Source organism: Schistocerca gregaria, chromosome 3, assembly GCF_023897955.1.
Source record: "Schistocerca gregaria isolate iqSchGreg1 chromosome 3, iqSchGreg1.2, whole genome shotgun sequence".
Lineage (NCBI taxonomy): Eukaryota > Metazoa > Arthropoda > Insecta > Orthoptera > Acrididae > Schistocerca > Schistocerca gregaria.
In genome coordinates, this window is record NC_064922.1 from 834,014,164 (window position 1) to 834,039,814 (window position 25,651).

Here is a 25,651-nt window from a genome sequence, read left to right on the forward strand (position 1 = left end):
ATTGAAGTTCGTGTTATTTGAGCAATTTTTGGCTGCCGCCTCTTCCTGGCAAAGATGGCCACGCACAGGTATATATTTGACGACCGAAATTATCTTGCGATTTTCTCAATAACCCTTCAGAAGTACGCGCTACTGCCTACACATTTTGATGTCCTCATGGAATACTACGAGTGTACGAAGTTTGTAGTGAATCGGTGTTCCAAGCGTCGTGGCCTCCCCTTGTAAGTCGGAGCGGTGACTCTACAGAGAAGTAGTGGAAGGTGTGCCTACCTGTTACAAATAAGACATTTTTATTTTGTTTTCACAGTGGTTACCAACTCGCAACATATCATAACCTAATTCCCTAATAGCCTTCGTACATCATAGACGTTTGAGACTTTAAAAATGTGTCGTGAACCACGTAGTTCCATTTGATTTAAGAGGAGAGACTAGAGCTCTAGACGGTGCGCGTCTTGTTTGTCCTGTTGCAGGAGGGCATGGGCTCCCTGCGCATCGTGTCTGGCGGCGTGCAGCTGCGCGGCCAGGCGCTGGTGATGGACACCCTGCTGGCCTCGTCCATCCGGTCGCGGCGCGGCTACCCGCTGCTGTTCGAGTCCTCCAGGAACTTCACTGTCAAGACGAGGGACCACAACGGCCGGGTCGCCAGCAGCCTCTTCCTCAGTAAGCCACCCCTCTCCTCCGCTGCTGGCGCGTCTCCGTCACGCAGTGGGCGCTGCTGCAAAGTCATTCTTTCCTATTAATGCAGGGCTAGAGGTGAGCGTGTCTGGAACCGGAACACACGCCCATTGGTATCAAGGACCAGACTCAGTAGACCCAATTCACCCGACACTTCGACTGGCGAGACAAGTGAACTGGGAACGCTTGACAACAACACTACTGGACATTAAAATTGCTACACCACGAAGATGACGTGCTACACACGCGAAATTTAACTGACAGGAAGAAGATGCTGTGCTATGCAAATGATTATCTTTTCAGAGCATTCACACAAGGTTGGCGCCGGTGGCGACACCTACTACGTGCTGACATGAGGAAAGTTTCCAACCGATTTCTTACACGCAAACAGCAGTTGACAAGTGTTGCCTGGTGAAACGTTGCTGTGATGCCTCGTGTAAGGGGGAGAAATGCGTACAATCACGTTTCCGACTTTGATAAAGGTCGGATTGTAACCTATCGCGTTTGCGGTTTATCGTATCGCGACATTGCTGCTCGCGTTGCTCGAGATCCAATGACCGTTAGCAGAGTATGGAATCTGTGGTTTCAGGAGGGTAATACGGAACGCCGTGCAGCATCCCAACGGCCTCGTATAACTAGCAGTCGAGATGACAGGCAACTTATCCGCATCACTGTAACGGATCGTGCAGCCACGTCTCGATCCCTGAGTCAACAGATGGGGACGTTTGCAAGACAACAACCATCTGCACGAACAGTTCGACGACGTTTGCAGCAGCATGGACTATCAGCTCGGAGGCCGTGGCTGCGGTTACCCTTGACGCTGCATCACAGACAGGAGTGCCAGCTATGGTGTACTCAACGACGAACCTAGGTGCACGAATGGCAAAACGTAATTTTTTCGGATGAATCCAGGTCCTGTTTACAGCATCATGATGGTCGCATCCGTGTTTCGCGACATCGCGGTGAACGCACATTGGAAACGTGTATCCGTCATCGCCATACTGGCGTATCACCCGGCGTGATGGTATCGGTTGCCATTGGTTACGCGTATTGGTTGGTTACACCTCTTGTTCGCATTGACGGCACTTAGAACAGTGGACCTAACATTTCAGATGTGTTACGACCCGTGGCTCTACCCTTCATTCGATCCCTGCGATACCCTACGTTTCAGCAGGATAATGCACGACCGTATTTTGCAGGTCCTGTACGGGCCTTTCTGGATACAGAAAATGTTAGACAGCTGCCCTGGTCAGTACATTCTCCAGATGTCTCATCAATTGAAAACGTCTGGTCAATGGTGGTCGAGCAACTGGCTCGTCCCAATACGCTAGTCGCTATACTTGATGAACTGTGGTATCGTGTTGAAGCTGTATGGGCAACTGTACCTGTACACGCCATCCAAGCTCTGTTTGACTCAATGCCCAGGCGTATGAAGGCCGTTATTACGGCCAGAGGTGGTTGTTCTGGGTACTGATTTCCCCTGGATCTATGCACCGAAATTTCGTGAAAATTTAATCACATGTCAGTTCTAGTACAATATATTTGTCCAATGAATACCCGTTTATCATCCGCATTTCTTCCTGGTTTATCAATTTTAATGGCCAGTAGTATAGTAGGGGTAAGTCTATCAGAACAACCTGAATTGTGAATCTCAGGATTTATGTAAAGAGCCGATACAATGTAATACTCTATCCACATACCGATACAGTCGTGTGATCATACGAATTGTTGCCACAAGAGAACATCTGGAGAGACTGCCGCGTGGGATCCGTTCCAGTTGTAATTATTACCGGAATACTACAACTGTCAGAAAAACCGCTCCCACAGATGACAGTCTTTAACGTTTACAAAGTCTACTTTCTAAAATAAATCACATTTCAAACATGTTACCACTAATTACCGGTTACTGTGTCACACAATTCGTTACCAATGTCTGTACTCTGTTGAGAATTACCTTATGGTACACATTTCACCAGAAGCAAGTGGAGGAGGGAACCGGTGTTGCTATATCCCGTATGGAACATCCGTAATCTTACACTTCCTCTTTTTCCTTCACCTTTTTTCCTTAACTATGTGCTGTCGACGTGATTAATTTAGGTTTTGCGATGGTTAATTTAGTGGGTGGCCTTCATGTCGCCACTCCGTTACGCCCCCAGGCGGAAATATTGCCTTCGGCATGTATCTGTCCGGTATCCACGGGAAAATACGCGAACGTTTTGAATATTTTTTCGTATCGTGTAATTGAGGCGAGACTTGATTACTAGCCCGGTATTCAAGTAGTCGAATGCGGTAAAGAACCTAAACATCACATCCAGGCTAGCAGACACACCACTCCTCAACTTTAATATGCTGGACGGAGTTGCCACGGGGCCGGCGCGTATGACGGAATCCTGAAAGTCATGTGCTAAGAAGCACGTTTATCAGGGTAGATATTTCATTCAACTAGCTGAAATTCTTAAAACCCATGCTTAATATAAAAGTGGAGTATATACACATACACATGTTCCAAGACTGCTCTTGAACCACTGGGCCGATTTCTACCAAACTCTGTACGCAACCGTATTAGTGCCTGGAAAGAAAAGCTGCGAGGGTAAGAATCACCTACCTTCACTGGGCTGCGGAATGGGTTGAAAAAACTGTGTAGCCCATGACGCTTGAATTTCCATGTTTTATTCATTCAGTAACTGAGAATGAAAGCACTTATTGATGTGCAACAAACTTTAAGTAACATTTTCTCGCTGACAACTCCTACAAAATGATGAAAACAGAAAAGTGTATCACTTACAACATTTCTACTATTCATACAGAAAATTGGTGCATGAGGCACGATATTTTAACTTATTATTTTTGTGATGCTATTCACAACAATTTTCGCAGGCAGTATCCACATCCGCCGCTCAATGGTTCAAATGGCTCTGAGCACCATGGGACTTAACATCTGAGGCCATCCGACACCTAGACAAAGAACTACTTAAACATTACGAACCTAAGGACCTCACATACATCCATCCACGAGGCAGGATTCGAACCTATGACCGTAGCAGCAGCACGGTTCTGGACTGAAGCGCCTAGAACCGCTCGGTCACAGTGGCCAGCGCCACTGAATGCACCTACAAATATATGCGTACAAAAAATGCAGTTTAGGAGATATTACGTAGTCAAACACTGCTTTATGTGAAAAGCTGCGGCGTCTTGTGTGCTGTTTTAATTTAATACTAGTTTACTGCCAACTATATTTGCAACACTTTTCTCAGATAGTATCAAAATATGCCACTGAATATACCTACAAAAACATGTCGTTGTACTACACATAGTTCAGGAACACTGAGATGCTTTAAAAACTGCCGCATCATGGATGACACTTTAGTTTATTACTTCTTTCCTATTAGCTCTAGTGATAACACATTTCTTTGACTGTAGCCACATATATAAGATATTGCAGAACCTCTGTAATTTAGATTTTAATGCAGGTAGGCCTGTGCTGATCACAATGACTCATGCATGTCCGAAGGTACATCGCATCGTAATCTGAACAACGCAAGCACTACAGTATCGTATTTATTTGCCGACACTGGAAAAGCGACTTTCAATTAAAATTTCTTTCCTGTACAGGAATAAACATAATGGTTGTACGAGTGCGGGTGTTGGACATATTGTTGATGACATATAGAGATTTGGAACTGGCCGTGAAGCGTGCTCGGATAGCCTAAGGTAAAGCAACCGATCGGGATAAGCGGGAAACCTCAGTTGGAATGCCGGTCTGGCACAAATTTTCGCTGTCTCCAATCCATAACACAGCTGCAAATACATTTCATTTAGTAGGTACATCCTCTCCTGGCTGTATCTGCAAAATTGTATCGTTTTACGACACATAGCTTAGGAGATACGTCACAATCTTTAAGATCCTTGCAAAGTCACAGTTACAAAGCTAATCCTAAACTTTTTAAATGATTTCAGCTGTATTTGGTGCAGATCTGGAAACAAATAGAGTGGGGATGAGAACCAGTAGCCTCCTATTGGTGTGGGGGTAAGAACCACCAGCCACCTATCGGGGTGGGGGTGATAACGTGGAGAGAGAAGGCGTGAGAAGGATATGGACAGACAGAGAGGGGAAGGAGGAGATGGACACAAATGAGGGAGCAGGAGAGGGGAAACGGAATGGACAGAGGGACAGAGAATAGGGGTGGAGAAGAGGAAGAAAATGGCGAGCTGGACAGATAGAGGCAAATAAGGAGATCGAGAGAGAAGAGGGGGGTGAAGGTGAAGGTAGACTAGTAGAAGACTGCAATAAATACATATCTGGGCAAGGCCAGGTAGTCATCTACTACTTAATACACAAAGAACTGCGATACAGGCATATTTCGTGCAGAGAGATGTTTCATTTCTCTGATGGATACGGATATCCTAAGACAAACCTCTTTTGGATTTAATCGCTGATAACGGAATCCAAATTAGGTGACAAAATTTACAAAAAAATTAATTTTTCTATGCAGATATTTAAACCACACACATCAAATATTCAGCTAAAGCATTTAGTTCTTTTTCTGTCAGGGCTGTGGCAAGACTCTGCTGATACTACTATTGTTCTTGTCCCAGTTGCCTGAGGTGTCTCTGTCACTGTTTAATGACGTGATCACTTTATCAACTGAATTTTCTAAAACAGTTTCAGTACGTGAAGTTCATGATTCACAGGTTTCTTCCAGTCTTCTGATGTGACTTCCCCTAAAACTTCGAGTGACGACAGAGTAACAATTGTTATTGCTGCTTTCAATTCAACTTTTAATTTGGCTCAAATAAGCCCCATTGGGTTCAAAAATCAGTGATATGAAAGAAGGCTATTGGCTGTAAACCAAAGTATAGTGCCAGCTCTTCGTTTGCTGTTGATATTCTACACTGTGACACAACACCCAAGAAAACTACAATAATTAGACACAAAACATTGCCCTCGAAACCGTAAGAAACAAATACAAAATCCCAGAGTGTAATGGACCATCCCTTAGAACAGCAATCTGTCTTAAGTACAGTTGAAGCGACTAGTGTTCGGCAACTGTGCGTGGTTGCTGTGGGTCCACGTCTCCTGATACTGGATGAATGGATGCCGTGGTTCCCTCATGAGCTTTCTTCACTACTTCCTTCACAACTGTCAGTCCTGAGTCACGTTTGAACAGAGGATAGTCAAAACAACAACCAAGATAGGTTGCAAAAGTGTATCAGGGGAAGGAACAAAAGACACCAGGTTCCACGAGACTGTAGACTTGATAGCAAAAGTGGAGGAAGAGAAAGATCAATTGAGTTTTGCAACAAATTACAGCTACTAATAGCAAATACACTGATGAAGAATCACAATAGGGGTATGTATGTTTGGCAAAGATCTAGAGATGCTGGAAGATTACATTTTTTTCACAACTGAAAGGCACAGATTTATGTCACAATGTAGTAATGTTAAAGAAAAGACTGAAGTTTAAGAGAATCGCTCGGAAGAATCAGTGTGAATAGATGTGGTTTACTGAAGCACCAATCTCTAAAAAGGGCAGCCACGGAATTTGTTCAAATATTCAAATGTGTGTGAATTTCTAAGGGACCAAACTGCTGAGGTCAACAGTCCCTAGACTTACAGACTATTAAATAAACTAACTTACGCCTAAAAAAACACATACACCCATGGCCGAGGGAGGACTCGAACCTCCGGTGTGAGGGTCCACTCAATCCGTGACACGCAAGTTGTACAGAGAAATATATATAGAAGTAAGATAACTGCAAAGAAGCCATGGATAACGGAATAATTTATTCAGATGATCGATGAAAGAAGGGAACATAATAAGAAGTGCTGGAAGCAACGGTGAAATGGTTCCAGGGAAAACACGAGAAAGTAGAAAAGGAATTGGTCATCTGAAGGACTGATTGAGCATATTGGGCAGTTGAAAACAAGTTCTTCAACATCAAGAGTACAAAAGGAGTTCCACTGTTCAGTGCTAAGAGAGACCGTGTCAGCGCAAAGAGTATATTCGAGGACTATACAGGGTGGAGGAACTGACGAAATGACAGAAGTACAAAAGGGACTCGATATAGGAGACATACCGAATCCAGTATTAAATTCAGAGTGTGACAGACCTTCGGGAAGTCTTGCGATGAAATACGGCCCAAGGCGTACATGCATTTATAAAAGAGGGAGTGGAAATCGAACTACTATTAAAGGTGATTTGTAGAATCAATGTGTCAAGAGACGTAACATCAGACTTTCGGGAAATTATCGCTCACATAATCCCGCATGTAACGTCTGCGTCTGCATCTACACGATTACTCTGCAATTCACAGTTATGTTCCTGCCAAAGAGTTCATTGGCCAAAGTTCAAACTATTTCTCTATCGTTCCGCTGTCGAAGAACACGCGAGAAAGTTGAACACTTAATCTTTTCGTGCGAACTCCGATTTCTCTTGTATTATTGTGATGACGTAGATAGGCGCAAGCAAAATATTTTTGCCTTCGGAGAAGGGTGCCGGTGATTGAAATTTCATGATAAGATCCTGTCGCAACGATAAAACGCGTAAGTTTTAATGATTCCAGCCCAATATATGCATCATATCCGTGGCACCCCGTCACATATTTTGCAACTGTATAAAACGAGCTGTCCTATTTTGAACACTTTTGACGTTCTCCGTCAATCAATTTCGGTTTGGATCCCATATTGTGCAACAATATTCCGCAAGAGGGTAGTGTAGGCAGCATCTCTAGTTGACCTGTTGCATGTTCTATGTGTTCTCTCAATAAATCGCAGTATTTGGTTCCCTTTCCACGCAACATTATCCACGTGATCGTTCCCATTGAAATTACTCAGTAATTGGGATCTGTAAGTATTTAGCTTATTTCACAGCCGTTAGATTTGTGTGATATATCTTGTAACCGAAATTTAGGGGATTCTGTTCAGTCTTCATGTGAGTGACGTCAAACTTTTCATTACTTCGAGTCAATTCCCACGTTTCACGCCATACAGTTAACTTTTCCAAATCATTTTGCAGTTAATTTTGATCATCTGATGACTTCACAAGACGGTAAAGTTAGGTAAGTGCCAGATAAATCGCACAATCAGCTTACCAGGACATTCGTTCAAGTTGTTGCATAGAATTAATATACAAATTACTGGAAAAGAAAACGGGATCTCTTCGTTGACGATCAGGAGAGCTAAATGCAACAGAGAGGCTGTTGTGTCGTTGCGTTTGATAGTGGAAGCAAGACTTATAGTAAAATCCGAATGCCGCTATTGTAATTTTACTGTCCCAGCACGAATAGATCGACGACAGAGTATTAGTACTTTTGTAGCCCATATTGTGTGTCCCGCACTGAGACCATGATTCGGCACTTCTCAGTGAGCCAAAGTGTCCGTGCAACGGTACTCGAGTGAAAATTGAGGCCACGTCGAAACTCACTATTACATATGATGGTGCAAGTCATAAGTTCTTGAGTCGATGAACTATGTCTTCTGAGTTGCCGATATGGTGCTCATATTTGGTGGAAAACTGGCGACAAGCCGGAAGAGGAACTTGTAGACGTGTGCAAGCACGTGGTCAGCTCGACTTATCTTTTATTCAGTGAGCAAAACTTTCAATAGGTGTCGCAACAATCAGTCTCTTCTCATCCACTTTGGCTAATTTATTTACGGAAGATTGCTAGGAGAGACCACTTTAGTCGGCGATATATAGATGACACCTCTGTAGTGTGGTCCCACGGTAGTGCATCGCAGGATTTTTTTCTACGACATCTGAAATATTGACATCCGAATGCCAGTTTTCCTATTAAAAAGACGAAAAACGGTGAACTATCGTTCCTGGATGTGTTGGTGTGGAGAAAAAAGGATGCCACTATGGGTCACTCTGGGTACCGTAAATCAACACACACAGATTTACAGGCCATAATCTGTAACTGCCCTTGGCAACAAACTGGCATGTTTGGGACGGTGGATCACAGACCACGGATCATGTCGGATTTATATAGCTTATACGACGAACTACGCCATCTTCACGCTGAATCTCTAAAAATGAATATTGCAAATGGGTGATTCGCAGTGCCTTACACTCAGTGCATGTTAGACAGTGTGACAAGCTAGAAGAAAGTCAAGAACAAAATGGAATAACCGTCATGTCATACATCGAAAGCGGGAAGGTTACTGAAGAAACAAAGTCAAATGTGTCTTCCGTCCACCAACGAAACTCTGAGCTGTTCTCGGTTCTGTTTAGGACAATCTCTGTTTGAGATGGTCCTATGCTTATAATTACTACAAAAATACCAAATTTCTGTCATCGACATCTTCGTACTAGGGCAGTGTAATTAAAGAAGTGGTGGAAATTCACAACTCCACAGTTGTATGAACCAAGGTACAGGGATCCAGCGCTGGCTACATTAAAGTCATAGTGACGAGAAAGGGGAAATATTTGTCACAAAAGCGGTGATGTTTTGATGACGCCTTAAATACACTACCTGATCAAATGCGTCCGGAAACCTATTAGTAGACATTAATATGGTTTGTGTCAACCCTTCGCCTTTATGACTGCTGAACTATGCTGTGAACACTGTCAATTATGTGTTCTAACGTCTGTGGAGGAATGGCAGCCCATTCTTCCTGAAGATCCGAGAACAAAGAAACTAAGATGCTGTGGTCTGGAGTAAAGTCGACGTTCTAACTGATTCCAAAGATGTTTCATTGGGTTCAGTTAGAGACTACGGACAGGACAGGTCACTCCATTTCACCAGTGTTATTGTCCACTGGGAGAGACAACCACGTTAAAACTATTTCACATGGTCGACGATATGTATGAGACAGAGAAAAACCCTTGAGACAAATGGTTCAAATGGCTCTGAGCACCATGCGACTTAACTTCTGAGGTCATCAGTCCCCTAGAACTTAGAACTACTTAAACCTACCTAACCTAAGGACAACACAGACATCCATGCCCGAGGCAGGATTCGAACCTGTGACCGTAGCGGTCGCACGGTTCCAGACTGCAGCGCCTAGAACCGCTCGGCTACCCTGGCCGGCTACCATGAGACTCCAAGAAGAATGCAATAACTGCAGTTACAAAGAAATTAGGTGCTGACAAGTATGAATATTACTGAAATAACGGTTTCATAACTCCTGGTTGCAACATAATGACACGAATTACAGAGAAATAGAAAAAATGGTAGAAGCCGACATTGATGAAGATCAGTCTGGGCCCAGGAGAAACGTAGAAACACGCGAGGCAGTACTTACCCTATGATTTATCTTAGAGAGGTTAAAGAAATGAAACCCTACGTTTGTAGAATATTTAGACTTAGATTAAGTTTATGATTATGTTTATTTAAATATGCCCTTTGCAATATTGAATGTAGCAGGACTAAAATACAGGAACTGTAAGGCTACTTACAAATTGTACAGATACCGGACAGTACTTACAGGATTGGATAAGGGGCATGAAAAGTGACTGAAAAAGGAGTGAGAAAGGTTTCAGCCCATCCACGAAGTTCTTCAGTCTGTGCACTGAGCAAGTAGTAAAGAAACCAAAAAAGAATCAGGAGAAGGGTTTAAAGCTAAGGGAAAGTAAAAAAAGTTGTTGTTTGCCGATGACATAGTAATTCTGTCAGACAGCAAAGGATATAGAAAAGCAGCTCAACGGAATGCATAGTGTCTTCGAGGGACGATATAAAACGAACATCAACAGCGCACAGTAGAAACGAACACCGTTAACCTTGCACCAAAGTCCTTGTTTCATCATCCGACGACGTAATTCTCCTTCCAGCTACCACTCAGGAAGTCTTCATTACTGGTTACCGACTCTGGAGCCTTCACGCTTAGCATTTCCCAACTATAGTCGCACCAACCGGACGTTGTGTTTCTGGTACTTGAAGACGACGATCAGTTGCAGCGATGAAATATTGTGAAACTCACCCAAGAGCGTTTTCTACAACTAGTCTGTCGGGAAAGTGTCAAGTAACACATAGTGTACATTTACGGTTTCTAAATGTCTATATTACCATGATACAGGTGTAATTATTGTGAAACATTCTAGTGTGTTGAGGTTTATTTCCATGTATACATCCTTCTTTCATGATTGTTAAACCAAATATCAGCGGTGATTGAATTATGACCTGTAGAAAATGCTATTAGACGGCTTTCACTCCTTTCCCTCCACCCATCTGCCCACGTTCTACTGCTTCTCCTCCTACTCCTTTTCCTACTACCGAATTCTACTCCCCCTTCACAATTAATTTTCGTCTCTCTCAGTTATCTGAATATTTTGTTTGATCTCGTCATACATTTTTTCTACATGTTTCTCATCTGTAGAACTGTTTGAAATGTGAACTTGTGCAAATGTAGTGAATGCCTATCTTTACTACAATAATGTGTTCGTTATGCTGGTTAGAGTGTCTTATCCTAATTCCTATTTTCTTATTCATTATAGTACCCACTCCTTCATTACTGCCATTTCATTTGCTGTTACGGTTGATAACCCTGTACTGGAGTAACCAAAGATCCTATTCTTCCTGCCACTTTAGCAATACCCACTGTACCTAGCCTCAACCTGTCTATAAAATGTAAATGAAAACGTCGTGTGACTAGGGCCTCCCGTCGGGTAGACCGTTCGCCGGGTGCACGGACAACACAACACCCAGTTTCTGAGTGGAAAAAATCCCCGACCCAACCGGTAATCGAACTAGGGCCGTTAGGTGTGACATTCCGTCGCGCTGACCACTCAGCTACCAGGGACGGACAACCTTTCTATTTTCATTTTCTGATTTTCTAACCTACCTAGACGATTAAGGGATCTGAAGTTCCATGCTCCGACGTGTAAATACCAGTTTCGTTTTTTATGACTAGTCCCGCCATGAGATCCGAATCGGGGACTATTTTACCTCCTAGCTCCACAATGTAGAGCTGCATGCCCTCAGGAAATGAAAGTTTCTCTATGCTTTCAGCGGTGTGCAGTACCAGCACAGCAAGGCTGTTTTGGCTAATATCATTTCAAGAAATACAGCAACCAGTCACATATTTTTATTTTTATTTATGTCAGTACAAGTTTCGAGCTTTCACCAAGCTTTGGCGTAATACATAGGCAATTATCAGTTGTACGTCGTTAATATATCGACAGCAACATGTTCCTCCGAAGATATCCGCCAATTGTGGTTGCTGTATCTTACGACTCAAGTAGTAAAGTGTACAGCAATCAGTGGCAAATAATGTTTATTGCGTACGTAGAATTCGGTCGCTGTGTGGCCATGTTCAGTACAGTAAATTTAGTTAAAACAATAAAAATACTTGTGTAGGCACAAAGTCCACTTGGGACTATGTTCCTATACAATAGGTTACACTTACAAGTAAATAATAAGTGAATAATAATAATAGTAATAATAATAATAAAATAATAATAATAATAAGTAAATGAAAATAAGTAAGTTACTACTTACATTTATAGCACCGAAGACGCCCACATAGTTACCGAAATTCATTTGCAATTGATTGATGGACCCTTTGCTAATTGAAGTGAATACAGTCGCAGCTGACAACTGTTCACCTATGGAATCAAACTTGACATCGTACGAGCGTCTGTATCGTTGAGGTACGCAAGCCACCTCACCTCGGCAAGGTCCGTGGTTCATAGGGAGACGAATGGCATATCTTACTCTAAGACGTCCTATGTATAGCGCAGGGCACTTTACGTGCCACTGCCATTACCTCCCTTTCCTGTTCCACTCGCATATGGTTCGCGGGAAGAACGACTGCCGGAAAGCCTCCATGCGCGCTCGAATCTCTCTAATGTTACATTCGTGATCTCCTCGGCACGTATAAGTAGGGGGAAGCAATATAACCGATACCTCATCCAGAAACGCACCCTCTCGAAACCTGGACAGCAAGCTACACCGCGATGCAGAGAGCCTCTCCTGGAGAGTCTTCCACTTGAGTTTGCTAAACATTTCCGTAACACTATCACACTTACCAAATAACACTGTGACTAAACGCGCCGCTCTTCTTTGGATCTTCTCCATCTCCTCCGTCAACCCGACCTGGTACAGATCCCACACTGTTGAGCAATACTAAAGTATAGGTCGAACGAGTGTTTTGGAAGCCACCTCCTTTGTTGATGGACTACATTTTCTAAGGACTCTCCCAATGAATCTCAACCTGGCATCCGCCTTACCAACAATTAATTTTATATGATCATTCCACTTCAAATCGTTCCGCACGCATTCTCCCAGATATTTTACAGAAGTAACTGCTCTTAGAAAAACAACTGAGAATCGTAGTACATGAGAAATTCAAGAAAAAAACGAATTTAGGCAGCTCATAACAACAATTACGAGAGATTTCTCACGTAATACTTTGATATGTGAATATACAAGATATAACAAGAAAATACTGTGAAACTCTAAGAGATTGTCTTGAGGAGCAAAACGAGTGCATAAATCTGTGTCCGGAAAAGTCATCCCACTTCACTACATAGCATCTAAATTATGGAGACCGACGTCTCTAGCTAGGCCCCTCCCTCTGTAGGTAAACTGAGTTTAAACACTCTACGGTACTGTCGTGGTAGTTACTAATGCGTTTGACCCCGTCCAACGTAATGCAAGAAGTATAAATTAGGCTTCGTCAGTGTACGAACATTTTTCATGCCGAAGACAATTCGGCGCTCTGTAGCTTCATCAGATGACGTTTCCATACATCGATTCCTATCCTCAATCTCTTCATGACCTCTTTACAAGACTTAGAAGTTTATCAGTGTGTTATGTTACAGCTTGTGCTTGCAGCTACGTGTTTAAGGTTACCCAGTCAGTCCTTTCCTGAAGACGCCTGCTGCTTCTGTCTTTCACGGCCGCCCTGTGACGCTGCCATCCTGTTTCAGACGGTGAACGCCTCGACGTGGCTTCCCAGTCGTTCCGCGTGACAGACTCCAGTGGACAGCTGCTCTTCCACGCCGACCGGCACGAGGTAGTGGTGGGCGCCGACTCGCTCAGGGTCTCCGGTGAGTAAGGATGCCTTTCTACAACATGTGAACACTACGCATACCACACCTCTTTCACAGACGGTTCTGGCATATAACAATCACTGGCAACCTTTATCTCCACCTCCACTACCATTTCGCCAGTAATTTTCATTTCTTCCACTAACAGCCGTTCTGCTGCTTTCCACCTTGAATCTATCACTCTTGCTCTCTCTCTCTCTCTCTCTCTCTCTCTCTCTCTCTCTGAGTGAGTGTGTCTATGCATGTGTGATCTTCTCTTTCTCTCAAAGAGCAGGTTTCTAGATTGTCTTCCAGTTTGTTCGCGCTCTAGGTCAGTTTGCTCCTTTCCACACCAGTGTCCTAGTGTTTCTCCCCTTATGTCACTAAATCTTTCCGAACGTAGGCTTTCTACAGCCACAATCATCTTCAATACAATTTTATGGGGTAAGTAGTCATGTGGATTTACTAACTGCATCAAACTAGTCTTAGGACTGAAGACCACAAGAACAACAACAACAACAACCACCAGAATGAGATTTTCACTCTGCAGTGGAGTGTGCGCTGATATGAAACTTCCTGGCAGATTAAAACTCTGTGCCCGACCGAGACTCGAACTCGGGACCTTTGCCTTTCGTGGGCATTTTTCGCAGAAGAGCTTCTGTAAAGTTTGGAAGGTAGGAGACGGATACTGGCAGAAGTAAAGCTGTGAGTAGCGGGTCTGAGTCGTGCTTCGGTAGCTCAGTTGGTAGAGCACTTGCCCGCGAAAGGCAAAGGTCCCGAGTTCGAGTCTCGGTCGGGCACACCGTTTTAATCTGCCAGGAAGTTTCAACAACAACAACGTTTGAACCATAATTTCAAATAGCTTCATCAGTGTGGCCTGGGCCAGGTACAGTGGGCGAAACATTTATCAATGTGTCTGCACTCTCACACGTGCGGCAAATTTTCATTGAATAATTTTTCTCTTCTTTCCTTTTGCCTTTGATAACACAACTTCACCTACGTAATACGAACATGTGCATAGAGTACCTTCAGTAGTTTATTTTATTTTTATTTTATATAATTATTTCACGTCCAATGCATTTAAATTCCGTTCAATATTCAGTGGCCAACTTCTTCTTTTTACTTGTTCACATACAGAGACCTGAAATAAAACTTTTTCAATCCCAGTGAAGTTATAATTTGATGCATCTATGCTGATACCAGAGAATCCTGATCAGGCACTTCGGTGTAATGTTTCCCCATTCTCTGTTCTCTCCGACACTTTTCCCTGTCTTTATGATCAGATGTTCACACCAAATAAGAAGATCGTTCTCCTCCTATTTGTTCAGCCAGTCTTTAAGAAGCTATTGGTGCTGATTTCGAAGGAGATATAAGGCCACTTCTTCCGTAAATGAACTGCGAACCATATTTTCCTTTCACCTGTTATTTGGAGGATAAGACAGGGATTTTTTCGTCCTGATTAGACAGTACGTACTACTTGTAGCATGCGATGCTTACGTATCGATATCTGAATATCTGATGTATTAGGTTGTTCGAATCACCAACCTCATTTACCTGTTCTCAGTTGATGTTTTGTGCATTTCCGTTAAAATTTGATGATGAATTAGGTTTGGTTATTTACACATGCTTACAATCAGAATCAGAAATGATTTATATACTAATAAATAGATCTTAGTAAATAGCTCAACAGTGACAACAAGAGGAGCAGAATATTATAGATCGTGCAACAGTACATGGATCTACACCTGTTTCGTGTAATGTCTTCTATACTATTCTACACGTCATATTGTCACTATTGAGGTACTCCGTAAGGTATATCTACTTGTCTCACGATAATTTTTGCCTTAGAGCTCTCCGTTTAAAGCAACCTTCCTTGCTTTTTTATTCCAAATAGTGTCGCATGAATGACATCCAATCATAACAGTGCGACACGTCTGAAGTCTGAATACTGCGTAATAAATAAATATCACTTTACTTTCAGTCATTTGTGATGGTACGTCTCGTGGAAGAAAGAGAAGCGTCTACCACTACGTGTCAGGATTAGACAGTGGCAACGAACGCCGCCTATTGTGTGTGTGGCTTATCGTTCCATGATGATGCTGTTCGCGGTGATTCGCATTCCATGATTGTCACGTGAATATTGAATATTTGTATTGAAAAAGGCCATGCTCAACGCCTGGTGCGATCTCCTCAACTACCTGATGCGATTAGCGCCGGAGAGGCAGGGTACATCATTCTCTCGGACAAGTCCGATGGTACAGCTACACCACGTAGCTTGAGTCCTGAAAAGCGACTGTTCGCACCTAGATAAATGCACACAGAGACAGTGCGACGATTTCTGGAGCAACCACTTGCTGCCAACACGGCGAACATTGTTGCGATTTCTCTTGATGCGGCAGCAGAGGAAGACACGTAGACAGAGGTGCGCTCATCAGCAGCATTGGATGTACTAGAGTGGCACCACGTCATCTCTCTAGAGGACTTCCGCTTCACCACACAACATCATGCTGGGCGTTTCGCTGCGTTGAACCTTCGAGGAGAACTGAAAGTTGCCCGATTGCATTCGTCACCAGCACACGGGTGCGGCACATGGCGTGGTGTATGTGAGCCACTGTGTAGAAACATGGTCACATCTAGAATGAGATTTTCACTCTGCAGCGGAGTGTGCGCTGATATGAAACTTCATGGCAAGTTAAAACTGTGTGCCCGACCGAGACTCGAACTCGGGACCTTTGCCTTTCGCGGGCAAGTGCTCTACCATCTGAACTACCGGCAGAGATACTGGCAAAAGTAAAGCTGTGAGTACCGGGCGTGAGTCGTGCTACGGAAGCTCAGATGGTAGAGCACTTGCCCGCGAAAGGCAAAGGTCCCGAGTTCGAGTCTCGGTCGGGCACACAGTTTTAAACTGCCAGGAAGTTTCATGGTCACATCTAGTTCTCGTCGCCGGTAGCTTGGACAACAGCCGTTACGTCTCTGAAAAGCTGAGGCCAGTGACTGAGCTCTCGATGATGTTATCTTTCAATAAACCCGCGCGGTTCCCTCTTTGTCCAGACAAAGCCCAATCCAGAAGGTGTTCTAGTGTTGCTCTGGCAAGCACTTTCTCTGGATCTCTCGCCTGCTGAAAAATCTGCTCATGAGTCAACAAGACCCCAATATGATCAGTAGCGTTGACGGACTCTGGTACAGATTGGAAGCAACACCAAAGATGTTGCTGTACATGTCATTCAAGCTCAGTTCCACTGGAAGCCTACGTGAGATAAGTTCATTGCTGTTGCCATGAGTGGCAGCTGTGTGTACTGAATATCGCACCCAATTTACAGGAGAGTCTTTTAGTGGATAAATATAGGTCCTGTATGGTTTTTAAGGGAATCTTACACCATAATCCCTACGAAACACTGGCGACTCCAGGTGACGATGATGGAGATAGATATCGATCACGCACCCTTCTCCCCAAAGTAGATCACAAAGGCTCCATAATGTTGACACCTGGTGTCTGTGGAGACCAGAAGAGATACAGCAACTCATCCTTGTGCGCAGAAAAACCAGTCCTGTATGCCACGAGCTGTGTGAACGGTAGCCCTGCTGTCTTGGAACACAGAAGTACCAGTCCAGAACAAACATTGTACCATGAGTAGGACCCGATCATCCAAAATGGTCAGATAACCGTTGATAGTAATCCGAAGATGGATATGAGACATGGGATCCACTAAATACCATGACGTAGCTCCCCAAATTACCACCGAACCTCCGTCATGTTTCAATTTTGGGATGTAAAGTCGGTCAGAAGTTCGAAACAGCGTGAAATAAAATTCATGCGACCAAATACATTTCTTCCATTCCTCTACAGTTCAGATTTTATGGCTCGGCACCACATTTTCCCGTGTAACCGGTAGCTATCGTTTTCTTAATTTTCGTCACAATCCACTTCAGTGACTGTCTTCACGACCACACAACACTGAAATTTGCCCGCTCTGTGGCTCAGAAGATGATGTTTTTATCCGCTTACACTGTATCAGATATAAATCTTCGATCTGGTGCCTCTTGACACACCAAACTCCTTGGCTGTCTTGGTTACGGCAGCACCCATCATAAGAGCACCAAAAATTTGTCCATGTTCAAATATATAAAGCTCCAATATAACCCATTCTCAGCTACCAGAACACCTTTCTCACCATGACCGACACTTCCAATGTACTGCGGACACCGCAAAGGAGCCGCTCGTGGTCAAATACAACAGCATGTCCTGCAGAATCGGCTAGTATCTGCATTTACGTTCAAGCATACGTTTCCCGCTGTTTCGTATTTTTGTGCACTCCTGGTTCCGAAATGCTACACGAAAAATATAAAGTAAGCAGATAAACTGTTGGCCGAACGACTGTTGCAGATTTCAGAAGAGTAAAAATAAATACCAGTGAAATTAAAAGTAAAGGAAACAACATTAAGCTCACAAAATAAATTCCATTGTGTATCACAGAAAAAATAGCGTACAGGTGTAATGAATACATTGAAGGCCTGTGCGAGATGGAAGAATTGATGTCGTGATAGAAGACGAAAAGTGACTTGATGTGGAAGGCATAGTGAATAAAAGACAGGAGTTTAAAAGAACTTTGGAAGAGCTGCGATCTAATAGGATGGAATGCGTGCGTAGCAGTCCATCGCAATTTCCAATATCATTGGGGAAAGTGGACAGTGAACGAGTACTCACGCTGGTTTGCAAAACCAATGTATGTTGAGACATACCATTGCACTTCCCGAAGATAGCAAGGGCAAATAGGTGCGAGAGCTCTCGCTGACTCAGCTCATCAGCAAAGGTATCCAAACTTCTGACAATCTTCCTACTAGCAAGAGTTCTAGTATCTCGAAGCCATTTTTGTAGTCAAACGAATATGGTTTGTATTGGGGCGATGCGATCCGGAAAACGCTCTCGATAAATACGTTGTGAAACTCTGTCATTACGTATTGTACAGAGCTGCAAGAGGTTTGAAAGTGATCCGATCCCGAAACTTATTTTGTATGCTAATGATACATTTCCGGACCTGGGTCCCTAACCAAAAATTTATCCACCCCCTTTACAACTCATAGAAAGCTTTAACAGCAACTGCCAGAACATCCTATATGGTTTTCACTGGGAGAAGTAGTGCAGTACTTAGAGCACAGTACTCACTTTGCGGAGGGTGACGGTTCAAATCCCCGTTCGGCCATCCACATTAAGGTTTTCTGTAGTTTGTAATGATCTTGTCTTCCGTCTTTAATGATCGCGCTGTCGACAGAATATTAAACTCTAATCCCCCTTCCCTGATTTTTGCACATTTTGCAGAGAAACAAATACTGACATGAAAAAATGTATGTGAGCAAAATGTGTTTATTGATTTTGGCCGTTTGACGATATTCGTGCCCTCGGCGCTGTCGATCGGCGGTCGGCCAGCTAATAAACGGCAAGGGAGTTGCGGCTGTGACGTACGCTGCCCCTGCCGCCGTCACGGCTAACGACCCGGCTGACAGCCGTGCACGATGTGAGGTCGCCCTGCCAGGCGCCACCGCCGCCGCCGCCGCTGCTGCTGCCGCCGCCGCCGCCGCCGCCACCGCCGCATTCCACAGGTTGCCCCTACGCTTACAGCCACTGGTCGGCGTTTTCACGGCGGCTTGACACGCGTCGCAGCACCGTCAGAGGTTGCTCTTCTGACAGCTGCGCGTGCAGCTCGTCTTGCCGTACCGAAGTGAGGAAGATAAACAGCAGTATTCTGCCAGGAAGACACTTTGTTCTCTGTAGCAATTTACTACCTATTAGGACGCAACTGAAATTCGGTACAAAGTGACGGCTAATGATTCTGTTTCAGAAATGCTTAATATAGGATTTTGTAACACGGTAAGAATTAGCTAGTAGTAATTTGTACCCGAAAATAGGAGCCTTTAATACTATAATGACGGAGATGTGTTCTGCTATCGAGACATGTTAATCATTGCGAGTTTAGCATTCTCCGTTCCTTCGAGTTTCCTATGTTTCCTTCCATAACTGAGTTACCTTGATGTCAGCAGTTAACTGATATCATCTTCTTCCTCTAGTTCTACTCCCACTCACAATTCAGTCTAGTACACGCTATATCATACAGGCTTTTCTCATCCAGTGTCATAATTAATTTCTTTTGCTCCTTTTAATTCTTTCCAGCATTAATATTTTCTCATCTATCTTGTGTCGCACATCCTCATTCTTTTTTTAATTCCTCCGTCCGCATCCTCCGTTCTCCAAATCCACGTCTCAAAACCCTCTAAGTATTTCGCCTCTCTCCGTCATAGAGTCGATGCTTCTGCAATATACAGATCAACGCTCCTCACAAATTACTTCACAATGTTTTTTGTAATCATTTATTTACTCGACCAAAAAAAATATTCCCCCTTCTGGAAAACAGTGTTTGCAGTAGCTACCCTTGCTTTTAAGATTATGTGTCATGACATGTTACATGTTCCGTTGTATCCTGTTTATTTGAAACTATCAACTTGTCTCCTTCACTGTTATATTCATTTCGCAGCAATCACAGCTGGTGCTGAGTTATTTTAACACATTGTTAGTTTCGTTTCCATTTCAACTTAGTGATGCCATGTCATCAGCAAGTCTCATACATTTAATTATCCTTTCTCTTAATGTCTTATCATTCCTTTTGTTGGAAGAAGCTTTTTACTAAAACAACTAAATAGATATTAAACAGAGAAGAACAAAAACACAACAGATTTGTATAAACTTTCTTCCGACTTTAATTGTGCTGTCATCTCATCGTTTTCTCTTACCAGTACTTGTTAAAAACTCTTAGATATTCACTTTTGAAAACCGACTGTGAGGCACTAAACCAGGGACAAAACTGTAGCAGCAAGATTTTTCCCCAGGATGTTACTGTTGTTGTTGTTGTGTACCTCAGTCTGAGACTGGTTTGATACTGTTCTCCATCCTGGTTTATACTGTGTAAGCATCTTAATCACTGCACGGCTGCCCATACAAGGCTACACACCAAATACGACTTCCTAATTTTGAAATTTGTATTCGCTATCACCAAAGTTCTCTATGTGAGAAACTTGCTACAACCAGTCTGAATTTTATATCCTCTGGACTTTGGCCATCATCTCTTGTTGTGCTGCCCAGATAACAAAACCCATCTTCTGATATTAGTCTCTTTTTTTTCAATCTGATTCCCTCAGTATAACCCGATTTTATTTGATCCTGATATTAACGCTGGGTATGTACCAAATACAATTAGGTTTTAGGGACGTGGAAATGTTCTTTCTATTTACATATTTAGTATTGTGGTAAATAGAAAATCGTAAGGAATCACATGTAAAACATATAGCAAAGGCACAGTGACATTTTCAAAGCATAACAAAGCGTGACGTTTATAACAAAGATCGATTTGTATATTACATAACTTTGAGAGGTAACAGAACGTTGCGAGGTATCAGAAAATCTCAAAACAACTTGGATTTATTCATCTTCTTAAAGTAGTTGCAGTGACTTTTTAAATTCCACTTTGTCCATGTAATGTTGGTAATTACTGATCTAAAAATGCTAATGGCTTCTAACGAGTAGGCTCCTGTGTCTTCAGTAGTTAAATTCGAACTAAATCGTTCCATGCTATGCTTGATGGCATTGCACTTGAGAGGCTAACCGAGACTGCAACCAAAAGTGAGAATAAACACTGAAAGTGTGTGCTATGAAGCTGGACTGTCAGTGATCATTGTGCATGTAACAGGTAACGGTGTAAAGGTAATGAGTGCTTTCTACCGTTCCAATACAACATTTCAATGATGGCATGTACTGCACGGATAAACGTTGGAGTAACTGTATTCGACTACGTCGAATAATAAATGTATTGTCGACCTAAATCGTGTATCAGTGCTATTGGGTAAAATTTCTCCTTACTCTTATAATGAGATAATTAAAATGCTTAAAAGTAAAGAGTCAAAATAGAATATCAGAAGCAGGTAAATGCTGCAATTACTGCACATTCAGATTATTAACTTATCCATCCAACTTGCTGACAACAATAATATAAATGAGAATGGATAATAAAGTTGAGGGCCTGTTAGATGTTTTCCTTATGGAAGATAAAGTCACCAGAGATGCAGCTCTGCCATTGTGGGACTTAACAAAGAAAGTTTTTGGCTCAAGTAGTAGTTCTGCCGGAATTAGAGGGTTTAAAAGTAAGTTAATGATAGACGTAACAGATTCAAAAGGGTAGACCAAGAAAGTGAGAACGCTTTTACAGAATCCACGAAAAAGAAAGCCAGATTTAAAAGACCGTTCAATTTTAAAACTTAGTGAGAGTTTGCAGATGTTCGAAACTTAATATGCAATTCATTTCCAAATGCGTTTCATAGTTTCCACAGCGAATGTCTGTCTCAAAATTGAGCAGAAAATCTACAGAGATTCTGGTCATGTGTAAATCATGCCAGACCCAAGACACAGTCTATACCTTCACTGTGTGATAGCAAAGGCAAAGTTACCGACGGAAACACCATTAAATTCTGATTTCATTCACCAAATAAGACATAGTAAGTATTCGAGTATTTGAATCAAGAACAGAGAGCAGTATAAGTAATTTCGGAGTGTGGTGAATAAACAAATGCAAGCCGTCCACTCGAAACTGTACACTAAATAGGTTCCTTTCAGAATTGTTTGATGAAATAGTTCAGTTTTTACAAATAACATACAATCACACTCTCGACGAAAGACTGAAGAGTCACACATCTCTCAATAACACACAAGAAATGAAATAGAACTAATCCGCTGTTCTACAGAGCCACATCATTGACATCAATTTCTAGTAGGATTTTGAAACATATATTGTTCCAACTTTATGGAGTACCTCGAAGAAAACGATCTATTGTACATAAACAGCAAGTATCGAGAAAACATCAGCCTTGTAAACCCAACTCGGTTTTTACTCGCACGAAGTAACGAGTACTATCGACGTCGGACCTCAAGCTGTGACCATACTTCTAAATTTCCCGAAGACTTTTGACAACGTTCCTCGCAAGCTGCTTCTAAACATACTGCATGGCTATGAAGCATCGTCTCATCTGTGTGATTAGATTCGTGATTATCCACCAGAAAGGTCACAGTTTTTAGTAAATGACGGAAGTCATCGAATGAAACGGAAGTGATATCTTGATTTAGACGAGATACCTACATGATGCGAAATAATAAAAATCGTTAGGTACTCAGCATGAAAAATTAAAGTATCCCCTTCAATTGTAGCTACAGTATAAATGATACAAGCGTTTTCGATTCGATTAAATACCTAGGGATCACAATTACGAACGATTTAAATTCGAACCATGACAAGCAAAATGTTGCGGGGAAGGCGAAACACATACTGAGTTTCATTGGCAGAACACTCAGAAGGTGCTAAAAAATGTACAACAGAGACTTTCTACACTACGCTTGTCCATCCTCTTCTGAAGTATTTCTGCGAAGTATAGAATGCTCAACAGATACCACTGATGGAGGATATCGAAGTAATTCAAACAGGGCATTTTTACGAAACGAGTGAGAGGGCCATGGCTATGAGAAATGTATTGGGGTAGCAACAAGTTAATGTTAAAGTACCTGAAAGTGGAGAAATAATCATCGTAACATAATACTAGATACTAGAGTGTGTTTGGAAAGTTTCAGGTGTTCGTTTCTCGCACGTGGAGCCATCGACAAATAGTGTAGTCTGAAGGTCCGTCTCTTGCATACTTTTTAAATTTGAATTGCAGATGAATCATGTGTAGTTAGATGTAGAATTACTAATCAAGGAACCGCCATAGACTCTGTAGGCGTAGAAGAAAAACATTCACATGTAAAATTGCTGATAGATGTTCGAGTTTATCAGAAATATAGGTGTGCAGATATAGATAGTATATAATACGCACAAGAACCAAGATAAAACGATGAGAACGGAAAAACAAGAGAGTTGCTCTCGAATTAAATATAGTGTAAGTGAATGGTACCGTCTTTTTCGCCACAGTTCAACATATACATCTAAGATTCAGTGACGGAAACTGGAGAAAGGGTTACGAGAAGGATTAAAATTTAGGGTGAAGAGATGTAAATGATGAAAGTCTCCGATTGCATTGCTCTGCTGAGCGAAAATGAAGAAAAATCACGGTACCTGTTGAACGGGATGTTGAATAGTGTACCAGATACAGAGGACGAACTGAGAGTAAGTCAAACATAGGCGAAAATAATTCGGAGAAAAAGAAACATGTAAAAAAGTGGGGAGACCACGTAGTAGATGAGGTGAAAGAATTCTTCTAGGTTGGAAGGAAGATGATGGACGACAGGCGAAGCAAGGAGGATATAACAAGCACACAAGCGTAGGCTAAGAGAGAATTTTTGACTAAAATAGGTGTACTGTTATAAAACAAAGATCTGAAACTGTGAAAGAAATTGCTGATAATGAATGATACGAGCACAGGAAAACAAAGTGAGTCATGGACAGAGGGAAAAGGAAAAGACGATAAAAGATGGGTTGGAAATGTGATGTTAGAGAAGAATGCTGAAAATTACGTTGACTGATAAGACAAGAAGAGAATGTGTGTAAAACACCGAAGAAGAATATGTACTGAGACGTCAGGGATAACGTTCATATCAGAAGAGGGTGCCATAGAGTGCAAAGACTGTAGAAGAAGGCAGAGATTGGAATATGTTCAACAAATGTCTGTAGAAAAAGAAACAAGGAAGGTTAGGGTTTACCGTCCCGTCGACATCCAGGTCATTAGAGACGGAGTCCGAGCTTCGATTGTTTGAAGGATGTGGAAGGAAATCGGCCTTGCCCTCGTCAAAGGAACTACAGTGATCAGCTAGAAAAATTATGAGCACCTACCTAATAGCTCGCATGTCCGCCTTTGGCATGGGTAACAGCGGCAAAGCCTCGTGGCACGGAAGCAATGAGGTCTTAGTAAGCCGCTGGAGGGAGTTGGCACCACATCTGCACACACAAGTCACCTAATCCCTATAAATTCCGGGGAGGGGCTCGTGATCTCTAACGCCACGTACAATTACATACCAGATGTGTTCGGTCGGGTTCAGATCTGGCGAGTTGTCGGCCAGAACATCATTTGTATCTTGCCACTGTGATCCTCAAACCACGCCATAACACTCCTGACTCTATGGAATGGCGCATTTTCTTGTTTAAGAAAGCCACGGCCGTCAGGCAACATGATCATCATGAAGGGCTGTACATGGTTTGCATCAGTGTACGACACTCCTTGGCCGTCGTGGCGCCTTGTATGAGCTCAACTGGACCCATGAATGCCCACGTGAGTGTTTCCCAGAGCATAATGGAGCCGCCGCCAGATTGTCTCCGTCCCGCAGTAGAGGTGTCATGGAGCTGCTCCCCTGGAAGACGACGGTTTCGCGCCCTCCCACCGGCATGATCATGCAACTGTCTGCCACTGCGCCAACGTCGAATGCCGACGGTCACGTGTCCATTTCAGTCGTAGTTGCCGACTTGGTGGCGTTAGCGTTGGCACATGCATGGGTCGTCGGCTGCGGAAGATCGCTAGGAGTGTTCGGTACGCTGTGTGCTCAGAAACACTCGTACCCTACCAAGCATTAAAGTTTGCTGTTAGTTCCGCTACAGTTCGCCGCTTGTTCTGTTTTACCTCTCTGCCCAGCAAGAGACGTCCGACATCTTTAATGAGGGTTGGCCGCCCAACCCCAAGACGTCTAGACGTGGTTTCAACTTCGTTTCGTCACGAATTGAAGACACTCACCACAGCACTTCTCGAATACCCGACAAGTCGTATAGAGTTTCTGAAATACTCGTACCGAGCCTCCGGGCCATCACAATATACCGTCAGTCTAACTCAGATAGAACGCGCGCGTTCCCCATTCCACACACGAACAGCGATTTCGTTAATAACAGGTGCACCTTATGTGTGACCGACTTGCAGTCGTTCCTCGCCAACTGATGGTGCTATCGCCTGGGCGAGTTTGTATCGACAGTAGGTCGGTTATCATAATGTTCTGGATG

General features: G+C 43.0%; 1 protein-coding gene across 1 annotated transcript in view; it reads left to right on the forward strand.

The window, feature by feature from the left end:
* The window catches only part of LOC126355986 (delta-sarcoglycan), a 390,788-nt gene that overhangs the window by 309,020 nt on the left and 56,117 nt on the right, over positions 1-25,651 (forward strand). Inside the window, exons 4-5 of the mRNA XM_050006604.1 lie at positions 471-660; positions 13,545-13,664. Coding sequence (XP_049862561.1) covers positions 471-660; positions 13,545-13,664 — 310 coding nt within the window. The remainder of the gene's footprint in view (positions 1-470; positions 661-13,544; positions 13,665-25,651) is intronic.